The following is a 13,734-nucleotide window of genomic DNA, read 5'->3' as shown; positions in this document are numbered from 1 at the left end:
GAAACAGATAATATTCTTATGTGAACTCATATTGTCATATAGAGCATACCCACGTATAAACTAATGGTTACCATTATCTTGAGTTTACTGGCAGTTTTCTGAATCTACATTATAAGTCTATATAATACATTTCTTCATTTATTCTACATTGGACAACTAGAAAGATAATTAATGTCTTGAATGTAACTAAAACGTTTCATATTTAACTGATCAATTACTTATTCAGTGACTGCTATGTACTGGGCTATACTAGGTATTGGAACTACAAAGTTAAAAGAAATACACCTCTGCCCTTAAGAAGCTTATACTCAAGAATTAAAGCCATCTAACATTTCATATGAAAACTGCAATAAATGCAGTTTTAGAAAAAAAGGCATAGGAGGACATAGAAGAAATTAATGATGTCTTGGGGGAGTTTCTGAATAAATATTTTAAGAATTCAAGTTGGTTCTTTTGTATTCCTGGTATAAATTATAGCTTATTGAGTCCTGCAGTTTATTTCTCTGAGTCTATATGGGGTACATGCAGTTACTTCAATGCATGTGTGTGAAATTTTAAAATCTTTGGAATTTCTCTATTTACACTGGAGGCAAAATATTTCTCCATAAGCATCATTTACCCATTTTAACTTGATAAATGTGAAATTTAATTGTGCAAAGAGAGAAATAATTTCTGCTATGGGGTAGGAAAGATGAATAGCAGTCTAAACTGTATCTTCCAGGCCCAGATAATAAGTTTTTGCGGACTCTGATGGAATTTTTATTTAAGTATTTTACTGGTTCTTGTTTTCAATCTGGATTTAGCTCTGAAGCTGATATGTTGTTGCAGTGTAGAGCCGTCATTTAATTGTAAAAACATCTACTTATATCCAGGATGAACATGTTGACTCGGGTAAACTTTCTAAGAACTACCTACTTTTGCTGTTAGACAACTTTCTAAATCTTGTCAGCACAATCAGGTTGAAAGCATCTGCTCTGGCGGCCTTTGGAAAAACTGGATGGTCCTCGTGGATGGGGCTCAGGGATAGTGCCTGTTACTGAACCTTGAATTTTGTGCTTAAGTTTGTTGTCCAAAAAGGGTCAGGGAACCAAAGGTTAGAAAAAACAGTCTCATTACTGAGTATCCACCCAAAAGAAAAGAAATAAATATTTCAAAGGGATGCTAGTACTCGCATGTTTATTACAGCACTATTCACAATAGCAAAGATATGGAATAAACCTAAGTGTTTATCAGTGGATGAATGGATAAAGAAAATGTGGTACATATACACTGTGGAATACTATTCAACCATAAAAAGGAATGAAATCTTGTCATATGCAGCAACATAGATGGAACTGGAGGCTATTATCTTAAGTGAAATCAACCAAGCACAGACAGACAAATATCACATGTTCTCACTTATATGTGGGAGCTAAAAATTGTGATCACATGGATGTAGAAAGTGGAAAGGTAGATAACAGGCTGGGAAGAGTGAAGTCGAGGCAGAGAAGGAAGAATGAAGAGAAGTGTGTAAAGGGTGCAAACATACGGTAGAAGGGGTAAGTTTAATGTTTGATAGCAGAATGGAGTGACTGTATCTGACCAAATAGCAGAATAGAGTGACTGTATCTGACCAAATAAATGTATTGTACTCAGAGAATAGACGCCGTAAATACCTTGACTTGATCACTGCACCTTATATGCATGTAACAAGATTTCTCATGTACAATAAATTTGTATAAACAAACACATTTGTCTTTTCTCATATTTGTGTTGAACATAGTAATTGCAGTAAATTATGTACCAAAGGAAATTTAGGTACTATGTATTCACATATGAAGAAAACTTCTCACTTTATTTTCAAGGGCAGAAAGCCACTTTGCTGATTCAGTGATGTAGATAGCGGCATGTTCCTCTATTTTGTTGTTAACCTCTTTCGGCTTCTAATGATTTTCCTTTGATCATTTGCCCTGTTCTTAAGATTGCCTTTGACTGGCTCTGTCCCACATATTGAATATCTTTGAGATTTCTGTTTACAGTTTATCTACTTTATTGGTCCCTGTTATGTCTTTACCTTCCCAGTTTATATTGCTACTTTTGTCCCACTCTTTGTCATTACCTTTTTGGCCGCTCACTTTCCTGTCTTAGGCTGTCTGGAGTTTGCTAGGGTCAGTCCTTCTACTATACTTTTAGTTTACTGCTTCCCTAAGGAAATCTTCAACTATCCTGAATCATAGATGGACACACACCCCTCCAGCTAGAAGTTACATTTAAAATATCTTTTCTCACGTAAGATCCTTTTTGATAATTGACACAAGAGTAATAAAGTGAGCTTACAGTATTGGCTTTCCAAACCATTATAATTGAATTTGTAATCCATAAAACCTAGAGATAAGTGTCTTTGAACAGACTTTTTAAAAACAAAGATAAAGGAGCAGTTACTTCTAACATATAAAGTTGCATTTAGGGCAAAGAGGAGAATATTTTAGAGCCAATTGCTTTGTTTACTGGCTGCATACAGCATCTGTGGGGAGGCAAGTGGTTTCCACTTGGAACAGTAACTTTATCCCTTTGTAGAAGCTATTCTTGTCAAGTCACCAGTGTTTTCATTTTGCCAAATGCGGTGGTATTTGGTTAGTCCTTGTTTTATTTGACCACATTTGACACAGTTAATCACTCTCTCACTGTTGAGACCACTTTCCATACTTCCAGGACACCACAATCTCCTTGTTTTCCTTCTACCTCACTTATGGTTTTTAACTTTTTTTTTTCTTTAACTTATTTCTCTAATCTCCACGTTGAAACCTACAGTTGAAAAATGCCCTAAACAGTTCTTACTCCTCCTTTTTCCTCTGTACTGTCCCCTGGGTGATTCCATCTGAGATCTTGGTTTTTATATATTATTGCTATAGTAATTGATTTATTTTGAACTGGAGTCTTCCATCTTCAATTTCCTTGTCAGCTTTTAAAATTTAGATCACTAATAGACATTTCCAACTTATCATCTCCAAAACTGAATCCTTCTCTCTTCCCAAGCCTGTTTCTTCCATGGTCATTTCTGTTTCAATAAATTACAATTTTGTCCTTGAAGTTGCTCAGGCCCAAAACCTTGGAGTCAGTCTTGATTCCTCTTTCTCTCAAAGAAATTTCCATCTTTTTTCACACCTGTATATCTAGTACCACGAACGGTGCCTGGTGTATAGTAGGCATCAATAAATAGGCTTTGAAGGAATGAAGTATGTGAGCCAATATCAGGGTAAACTGCCTGATATTGCCCAAAGATGGAAACTTTAGTTAACTAGGTGCTCTCAAGAAGACAGAAGCTCCTTATTTTCTTACCCTTATTAGCTCAGAGGGAGGTTGGTTTTGTAATGTATCACAATGATTTCTATAACATGCAAATTAAGAGAGATCATATGCTACATTTTTGGAACATCAAATACAGCACAGAGATTACTTCCTTATGACAAATATCTCACTTTTGTTTCTCATTTTTTGACTATGAATATCTCCAGTTGACAGAAGTTGTAGGTACTCAGTAATTATTTTTTTAGTGAATGAATGATTCTAATATACATCTCGATCAGAATTTTGGAAGTAGGATTTATCTTATTCTCTAAAGCCTGTTGCTCTTCTTACATTTTGTATGTCTGCTAATGGTACCACTTTCTATCTAATTAAACAACAAAAGTGGGAAGCCTCTTGTAAATGCTTTTCTTGTACCTCATTCTATCAGTTTATATTTCAAATGTTGTTCAAACCTTCCTCCTTGCTCAAAAATGTACTTCTACAGTAGCTTCTGAACTTGAATCTATTGCCTCTGTTATTGTCCCCCCTTTGCGTAAAATTCATTACGATTTTCACTATTTCTGGTTGAATCTGAATTTTGTGACTTGACACACAAGGCTATGCCTTATCTGTCTCCTGTCTCCTTGTTCAGCCTCATTTCTTGACTTCTTCCCATTACTTCCCTTTCTACCTTGACAAAGTACTCACAAAATTTGAATTACTTGTAATTTAAAGGTTCCATGTCTTTGAACATGTTAATTCCTGTGCTTAGAACTTCATTCTTCACTTCTGCATCAGGCCATTTTATTAATCCTTGAGTCAGTATTTTATTCAGCTGTCCTAGTTCTCATTTAGCATCTCCATATTCCCATTATTTACCAAACATATTTCTTATAGTATATAGTATGTTTTAATCATTTTACTGATATATCCTCATTGGACAGGCAAAATGTCCTGTTAGCCTTTGTAGTTTTTTAACCTTTCTCGGTGTTTCTAGGAGTTGATTGATATGGCATAAATGCTGATTGACACTCCCTTCTGCTGGTATGCTAAATTATTGTGAAATTATGTGATACCACAGGTATGTATCTCATTATGTATAAAACCTGGAAGGAACTCCTTGGTCTTTACCTTGATTATAGAATTATTTATCCATAAAGAACAATACATTTTAGTGCATACCTATATATATTCACAGACATGTTTGCATGATTTAAATTAAATAGATTGTAAGCCATGCTAATGGAAAATTATGATTAGAATTGGGAAGCAATTTTATAAATTTAACTTGAATTCATTATTTCAATTTAATTTCCTATTTCTTCTTCTATGGAGAATTACCTTTTTGAATATTTCCTGGAAATAATTTGGATTATCCTTTCCCTTATTTCTCAATTTCATGCTACTGTTGTCTACATATATTTATTTTCCATTTAGGTGATATTTACTGCTAGTTTTTGTGTTCCTTGTTTTTGCTACTTTCTTTGAGTTGTCTGTAATTTGTGTTTTTCTAGAAGCCAGGTGACTGAGTTTGATTTAGTTTCTCTGATTGTAGAGAAAAATTATTTATTTGCTCTTTGAGATCTTTGAAAATTATATGGCATTGCTGAAAAAAACATTTGTGGTTCCTGGGTAATGACTGGCAAGGGGGTGGAAGGAAAAAATTTTAAACTTGACTTTTTGACATGAACTGGTTACAGCTGAATGAACATGTACCGAAAAGGTAGATTCTGTTAAGTTTTTTTTTTTTTTTTTTAAAGTATGTTTTTCTTCTTCCTCTCTCTTCTGACATATTTCCCATTCCCACTTTAAACAACCTTAAGTTTCGACAGTAGAGGCATGCTGGTCAGATTTTAATGCTTAGATATCAAATATAACAATTACTATATATTTCAAACAGCGGGAATTGAGACTCCTGTTGGTGTCTTACTCCAAAACAGCATTTTAAATTCATATAAACCTTGCTTTAAGGGATGGAGAAAAGACAATTTAGGGAACAGCATGAGGTTAAACATATTGATCAGTAGTCCAGTAGTTCTTGCTAGACTTGGATAGAATGTAGACTTTAGAAAAATAGTATTATCAACAACAACAAAGAATGCTTCTCTAGAGAGACTGTCTTTTGTTTGCATTTTATGGATTTTGGAGGATGAAAGATATATTTTAGCCAGGAATTAAAAAAAAGTGGAGAAGTTGAAAGTTGAAGTGTTAAACATGAGCTGAAAAATTTTGTGATTTAAAAATTTTTATCATTTAAGTTCTATATTAAAGGATTTACTGAGCTCTGTTATTTATTTCTAGTTAAAACACAGGGTAATTTTGAATATTTGCCAAAGTATGAGAACCATTGCCTGATAAATTAACTTTTAGAAATTAATTATACAGTGTTTATTTATAACCTTGTTAACCAGAGTTAAGACCTTTGTTGACCTTGAAGTCTTTGGGACTTTGAGTCTCTCTTGATGAATGGAAAATTATTTTATTATCCTATTTTAGGTAAGTGTTATCTATGCAATAGGTGTTTATCATTTTCAACTAAGATATGTTAAATTTCTCTTGTATGTATGTAGAGTAATATTATTGGACAGAAACTTAGCTTTTGGTTACAAGTGTTTTTTTTTTTTTTTTTTTTTAATGGAGCAGTAGTAATGGCTAATGTTTTTCCATCTTCCTTTCACCTCAGTAACCCTCAAATAAATAAGAAATAAATAACTCCACTGAAACTTTATTTCTTCTGTAGTTTATAACTGACTAAAATATTTTGCTTACAAATTGTTTTAATAGGGAAGATATTTAATAATGCTGGAATAAAACATTGAAGTTTAGTTTTGTTACTCTTTCTTTAATGTTGGAAACCCAGTCTGTCTCACTGTTTGATCTCTTGTAGGTAGCTTGTATGCAGCTCATCAATGCCCTGGTTACATCTCCTGATGATTTGGACTTTAGGCTTCACATCAGAAATGAATTTATGCGTTGTGGATTGAAAGAGATATTGCCAGTAAGTGCCCTGCAGTCTCCTTATTAATATTTAAATTAAAAGAGTACTTCAGTAGGGGGAAATTTAGATAAATTACCTTGAAGAATAATTTGTCTGTAGGAAAAGACTTGAGTTTAAAAATCCATTTTTGAAATATAGATGATAAGATTTGAGTGTTATTTAACACTTTAAATATTTGAATGCTATAAATCAAGTTGAATGGTTGGTTTATTGTTTATATGTTTTTTATCCTTTTACATAATTAAAAACAATAATTCATCATAATTTTTATTTCTATCTCTAGAATTTAAAATGCATTAAGAATGATGGCCTGGATATCCAACTTAAAGTCTTTGATGAGCATAAAGAGGAAGATTTGATTGAGTTATCCCATCGCCTCGAAGATATTAGAGCTGAACTTGAATATCCTTTTGTTCTAAAGTCTAGTCAAATCATATATAAAATTATTGCTAAATCCAAAATACTCAACCACAAATATTTAGCTAATTTCTATGTAACCAACATGAAATCAAACCTTCATGCGTCAGAAGAATGTTATTATTTTATTAGTTTGTGTGTTTTTATGAATACACCTATATGTAAGTGCATGCTGCAACTAACAAATGGATGCTGTAGATTAACTTATATGTATGTGTGCAATCTGTTCTGTTTTCTTTTTATATTTGACACTTCTCCTTCTACTCCGGGCTTTTCAGCTCTAGGAAAAGGGCAGTCTTAGTCACTGGCTGCTCTTTCCTTGCACCTTGGGTGCATACTCATGAGTCACATGTTAATCTGTGGGTCTGCAGATATCTGTGCTCCTCATGAGACCCACCAGGTTCCTATCCTCACCTGGGGCTTCTTCATGATAGATTATGCCTGACCACCAGCTCTGTTGGTCAGGCAACCTTTAGAATTCAACACAGTATTCATAGATAGCTTCTCTACTATCTTTGTTCTCAACAGCCTCTGTGCTTAGGCAAGACAGATAGTTTGAGCTGATTGTAGAAGGGAAGTCAGGAAGTGTCAGGTTAAGTTACCATTTCCAGAGTTTTTCTACTACCCTCAATGCTAAATATCTGTATTTTATATTGAATATATAAGATGCCTGTATTAGAGTTTCAAAACCTTACAGAACAAATTCTGTCATATTATTGTAGTTGTTTGGTGTAGAGTATAAATAAATCCATATATTCCTTAATCAACTCACTGAAGCATATGATGTTTACAACATGGTGTGGAGCACAGTTAAAGAAACTAGAGCAGAGGGATATTTTATTTCTATTCTTCAGCATCTTTTGCTGATTCGAAATGATTATTTTATAAGGTAAGAAGAAGTTATATTCTAATGTTTTTTTTCACTAATAAAAATCTATTAATTGTGAAATTCACATCATATTTGCCTTTGACAAGCAAATGATTTTTATGTTTGTCATAACACTGATTCCTAGAATGTGGTGTTTCCTCTGGGCACATATTTAGGTAGATGATGGTAAAATGATATTACTATTACTTTTTAAGCTCCTGTGGATTCCTGGTTACAAACTTTCATCTGAATAAAAATGCAAACAAGCAACAAATTACTAGTTTATCATGTGATAGATAATATTTTCTGGCTATTCCTTAGGCAGTAGAAATGATGTTGATAAGTTTCTTCTTATAAGTTACATGAAGGGCACTAAACATTGCCTTTATTCATGTTTAAGTAGCTGGCAAGCCTTAATAATACAGTTGTGTTTAATGTTGCCAATATATCAAAAAGCCAGACAAATGGCTTTTAAAGATTGATTATGTCCTAGCCATCTGAATTTAACACATTATTTATCTTTTTTTTTTTTTTTTTTAAACCTCATCTACATTATAATGTGACTAAATATGGATGTTAGCGCCTAACTCACTGGGTTGTTAGGTAGGTGAAATATGGGAAAGTGGGTAAAACTTCTAGCCAAACCCTTGGCATATGGCGTATGCTTAGTAAATGTTCTCCATATCTACTTTCCATTTCTATTACTCTTTTATGGTGGAAGCTGAGCTCTTTGAATATAAAATCATTTTGTTGCCACCAATTTAGGTTTGCTGAAATTTCATTCTCTTATACTTTGGGTGGTTTTTTCTTTTCTACTTAATTTCAAGTAGAATAATTTTTTAGACAAACTTCATTCAGGCTATGTCCTCTGGGTAATGTCAGAGGGTATGACGCAATTATTTTTTGATGTACCTAACAAGCAAGGAGGAGACCTGAAATGTTAAAACTTTAGGTTTTCCGGATGTGGATAGGACATACATCAAAATTACTCTTTGTAGCCAGAAATCCCATTGATATTCTAAAATATGAGTTTAGTAACTGATTTTTTAAAATTTGCTTCTTTCTGATATTTTATTAAAAATAAACCAGTTTAAATATTTACATACTTGATAAATGCTAGATTAAGAATTGCTAATTTAGATTTTAAAGTATCATTTGTATCATGCTGTTTATGATACTAACTACTCCAAATTTACTTAAAAATGAAACTGAAACTTCTACTTACTCTAAAGTAAACTCCATACATTTTTTGATCTGTGTGTGGTCGGTCCTGTCGTCTTTTGGATATTTGCCGCTGTTTGAGTACCCAGGAATTTAAGACTGTTGTTTTTTTTCAATGGTTTGAACGTGCCTGTAGTCCTGCAGGGGTTTATCATGCTTATGACTTTGATCCCTTCACCTGTGCCCTGAGAGGGCATGTGGTTGTATCTAGCTTCAAAACAGATTAAAAAACACAATTGTTTTAGGTTGTGTTCAGGTGATCCTATCATTTGAGTTAACTCAAGAGTCTTGGAGAAAGATTAACTTGTGGCATTACCAAAATGACATTAAGGCATAGAAATTTAGATATTTGGCCATCTTTTGAGTATGAACTTCTACATTTGATGCTCATCTATGTTAATTCCTTCTTTGGCTCTTTAAACTCCAGGTATCTTGGTTCCAGATATGGTTGCCACAAAGGCAGTGTTCTTCCTGTGACTGCTATACTCAAGACAACTCCATCAATTTTGTCCTTGTGTTTCCAAACTCTCCTATTTATTATCGTGGTTGTTAATATTTCTTAAAAATATGTTATGTTTTTATCCCAAGATTGTGTCAGAATTGTGATAATTCACATATATTTTCGTCGAGCATTTATTTTTTTAAAGTTTTATTTATTTAAATACAGTAAAACTTACTCTTGTTGGTGTACACATCTATGAGTGTTTTTTTTGTTTGTTTGTTTTTTACCTTCATTTTTTGGTTTCATCTACCTCAGAAGGACCTCTATTTTACTGTTTCAGCAATCTTAGATAACCTGTAACATTTTTTGTTTAATGAGCTCTTTAAACTACTTTTGATATGAACATACATAATTTTTCTTTTTCTTTTTACAAACGACAGGTTGTTCCATTGCAGAATGTTAAATGTTCTCATTTGAAATAATTGGTGGATGGAAAAATTAGAATCTTTTTTCATTTCTACTTTTGGAACAAAAGAAAATTTGACAGAAATGGAATTCGATTGGAGAATATATGTCAAAGGCAGCCCCTTTTCCCCAGGAAAAAGGGAGGGGACTGAAATAAAGCAAGATAATTGGGTGGAGAAGATCAAATTCAGTTTTGCATAGAATAATTAAGGCTTACCATGACTAAAATACTATGGTAGTTAAATGAGCATGGGAGATAATTTCTGACATTTGTTAACAATACTACAGAGAAAAATGAAGATTTCAAAAACTCCTCCAACAAAAATAACATTTTATCAGTAATGGCAACTTAATGTTCATCCCTTAATTAAGTTATTTGCATATTCCTCAGACACATTTACTACCTCACCAATATTGCTCATGGAGATTATTTTCTAGATTTATATTTTTGGAATCCAGAAATGTTGTATATTATTCTTTGCTAGTATTGCCTCCCCAAAGAGTTTTTGCATGAAATTTCAGCTACATTACAGATGAACTCATAATTGGACATTATGGAGTTGAGGAAAAACTTACTAAAATTATGATTTCTTAAAAAAATGACATGAAATAACTTGTGTTATTAATTTAAAACATTTTCATTTTAAAAACATTAGAATAATATTAAGAGTAAAAAAGAAATACATCATTGAGATTTTTAAATGTGATAGATATAAATGTGTTTAAATGTATATACCACGTGTAAATGTGGTAATTACGTCAGAAATATTTGGGAATGGGAGATAATGTCTTGAAAGAACTTGAACAAATAGAGGCATAGATAACACTTTTGATTTGTGCCCAGGAACCGTTTCTTAAACATTTTTACTCTATGACAGTTAATGATCATTAGTCATCTTTGCTAGTGTTAAGCTGTAGTAGATTTTCTTCACCATAATACATGGTTTATTAGGTGTAAGGTAAGTAGGTCAAGAGCAGTGGGTCATAGTTTATGGAAAGGAAAGCCTAAATGGCTTGAGGGACCAACTCTTAGGTGATGAGGAGGATTTACAGAGGAGAAGTATGCTAAAAGTCATTAAGGAAAGAAGTTCTAGGGGATGATTTGGTATGGAGGACTGTGCTTCATTAGAATAGTACCCAACCTGTTTATCACTTTAGTTTGGTTTTACTTATAAAATCTTTTATCTGTTTCACATTTATTAAATCTTAAGGGATGTTTTGCTTATTGCTAAAGTAGATGGACTAGACTTAACTGTAATGACAACATAAAATCTACTTGGAGATTTTAGTTAAACTTCAATTTTTGGACAAATATTATTATACTGAATTTTTCATTTCCCTTTGAGTAAGAAATGTGAATTTGATATTGTATATAACTTACAGTATGAGTTTTAAATTTGATTTCACAACCACTTGGAAAACAGTATACCATATACTGCCATAAAACTTTTTAGAAAAGATTTTTGTTTATTTTGATTATATTATGAAGTGAGTTAATGGTAGCTATTTCAGTGTGGTACAGTGGAAAGTTGATGACCTCTGAGCACTAATTTTAAGCACTTATCACTTCACTTTCAGCTAATTTACTTAATTCAAGGTTTTGACTTTTATTAAGAAAATTAAGGGACACTATATTTCCTAAAAGACTATAAAAATATGCTGTTTTGAATTCATTAAAAGCAAAGTGATGACAATTGTATTTACTCTCACTTCCATGTAAAATCTGTTATGTCAACTGTTGAAACTATATTACTAATAAATTATTGAACTTGAAATCAATCTTAGCAAAAAAGTTTTGTTTTGATGTAAAGTTACACTAATGATTGATTGTACATTTACTCTTTTCTTTGGTTTTAGGCAACAGTACTTCAAATTAATTGATGAGTGTGTATCCCAGATTGTATTGCATAGAGATGGAATGGATCCAGACTTTACATATCGAAAAAGACTAGATTTAGATTTAACCGAGTTTGTAGGTGAGTATTTCTCTACTATTTAAATGGAAATATCTTATTGTCTCTTATTCTATGAATGAGCTCTAGGGTATTGGTTCTCGGGTTGTGTATCTGGACTCCTGAGGGCCCTAATTGTCAAAACTGTTTTCATAATAGCACAAAAACATTATTTGCCTTTTTTATTGGGTTGGTATTTTGCACTGGTGGTGCAGAACAATGGTGAGTAAAACTCCTGGCACTTTGTTATGAATCAAGGCAGTGGCACTGAACTGTGGGAGTAGTCATTGTCATCTTTACTGTCAATAAAACAACAAAAAAACTGCCATTTTTTACCTAAGAATGCCTTTGATAAGGTCCTAAAAATGTTAACTTTATTAAAGATGGACCCTTGCATACACATTGTTTTAATATTCTATGTTAACAAATGGGATTTATACATACAGTACTTCTGCTGCATATGACCAGTGCCTGATGTTACAAATTCTCCATAGGCAAAAGATCTATTAAAAGAGTTCAATAAGAAAATATTTGTGTAATTGAGTTGCAAGCAGAATTGCCTGCCCCGCCGCCAAAGCCTTTTTTTTTTTAAATGTGGGAATGACTCATACAGACGACAGCTTCTGTAACTTGAGAGTTGTTTTTTTTTTTTTTTTTTTTAAGATAATCAGAGCATTATTACTTAGTGTTGTAACATTTGAGTTTTTATTTAAGTTTTCGTCAGGCACTTGCTTTCTTAAAAATGAAATAAAATGAGCCTATAACTTCAAAGAAAATGGCCGATAAATATGCTGCCAATGAGAAAATTTGAGTTTTTAAGTGGAAATTTGAATTTTGGAAAATTTGTATTTGCTGCTTTTAGGCTGACAGGTTCTCAATACTAAAATTATTTCCTGATGTCACTGGTGTTATTAACCTGATTATTCATTGTGATATTGTAGAAAGACATGTTAACATTTGGAACATTTGCATGACTCAGCACACCATTCTTTTCCATATGACCAGTGCCTGATGTTACAAATTCTACATAGGCAAAAGATCTATTACAAGTGCAACATTTATCAAGAGATTTTAGGGTAATAGAGTACAAGTTAATTGATATGATATGTGATTCCACATATCATATATGTTTAAAAATGCAACATTTATCAAGAGATTTTAGGGTAACAGGGTAAAGTTAATTGATATGATACGTGATTCCACATATCATATGTGTTTAAGAAGTCACCATTTGTCAGATTTCGATATAACATCAAAGAAGATTATCCATAATGATTTGAAAAAGCTATTAAAATACACCTCTCATTTTCAGCTATGTATCTGTGCAGAGTTGTGTTTCTTTTCATATATTATCTGAGTCCAGGGAGAAGACTGAAATATAATTAGTGAAGAACTAGATAATAATGAAAATGCTTGTTTCTCTCTATAAGAGATAAACAATTAGAAGTTCCTGTGGTGGGGGGAGTGGGAAGAGGACGCAGAAATTAAGGAAATGGTGCTGTAAATATGCAGCACAGTAAAATGTGGAATGATTTTGAATAGTATCTGAAAAAATTTATTCCACTGAGTCATTTAGGAATGGCAGCTGAGAGGTTTTTTTCACTGAGCTCTTGAGAAGGAAATAAAATATTTGAACACCATTTGCCTGTATAAGTGATGCATGCTTACATAGTTTTAATAAATTAATTGTATTTACTGATTTTTAAATATTTAGAATAAACTCATAAGTAAATACAAAAGATTTAAATACAGAAGAGAATGTCGTTGTATTTCTATGAATAGGTGAGAGAAGAACCAAAGTTGGACAATAGGGGAAAAAGGTGTTGGAAAGCATAAGGCACAGATAATTTGACATACTATAGCAAGAATTTTAAGTTATTGTTAAGGTAATGGGAATCAAAATTAAATATTTCATGCTCTGGAGTAATCCAATTTAGTAAATATCAAAAATTAGGATTAGATAGAGAACAAACACTGTTTTAATCTTTTATACCAGAATCTATAATGTCTTAAATAGATAAATCAAGAAATAATAGTTATGTACATTTTATTTAGAGTTAAGAAACTAACCACCAAAATAATCTGGTATAGAAATGGCCGTAAG

The 13,734-nt window shown here is 32.4% G+C and overlaps 1 protein-coding gene across 2 annotated transcripts in view; it reads left to right on the top strand.

Moving 5' to 3' along the window:
- Nucleotides 1-13,734, top strand: part of DIAPH3 (diaphanous related formin 3) — a 495,444-nt gene that overhangs the window by 166,209 nt on the left and 315,501 nt on the right. For both annotated transcript variants that reach the window (XM_021929669.2, XM_021929670.2), the window contains 4 exons: nt 6,155-6,265; nt 6,549-6,667; nt 7,455-7,571; nt 11,536-11,654. In XM_021929669.2, the coding sequence (XP_021785361.2) occupies nt 6,155-6,265; nt 6,549-6,667; nt 7,455-7,571; nt 11,536-11,654 (466 nt within the window). The remainder of the gene's footprint in view (nt 1-6,154; nt 6,266-6,548; nt 6,668-7,454; nt 7,572-11,535; nt 11,655-13,734) is intronic.

This window comes from Papio anubis, chromosome 15, assembly GCF_008728515.1.
Source record: "Papio anubis isolate 15944 chromosome 15, Panubis1.0, whole genome shotgun sequence".
Taxonomy (NCBI): domain Eukaryota; kingdom Metazoa; phylum Chordata; class Mammalia; order Primates; family Cercopithecidae; genus Papio; species Papio anubis.
The sequence above is the reverse complement of the archived record's forward strand: the minus strand, read 5'-3'. Positions and strand labels throughout refer to the sequence as shown.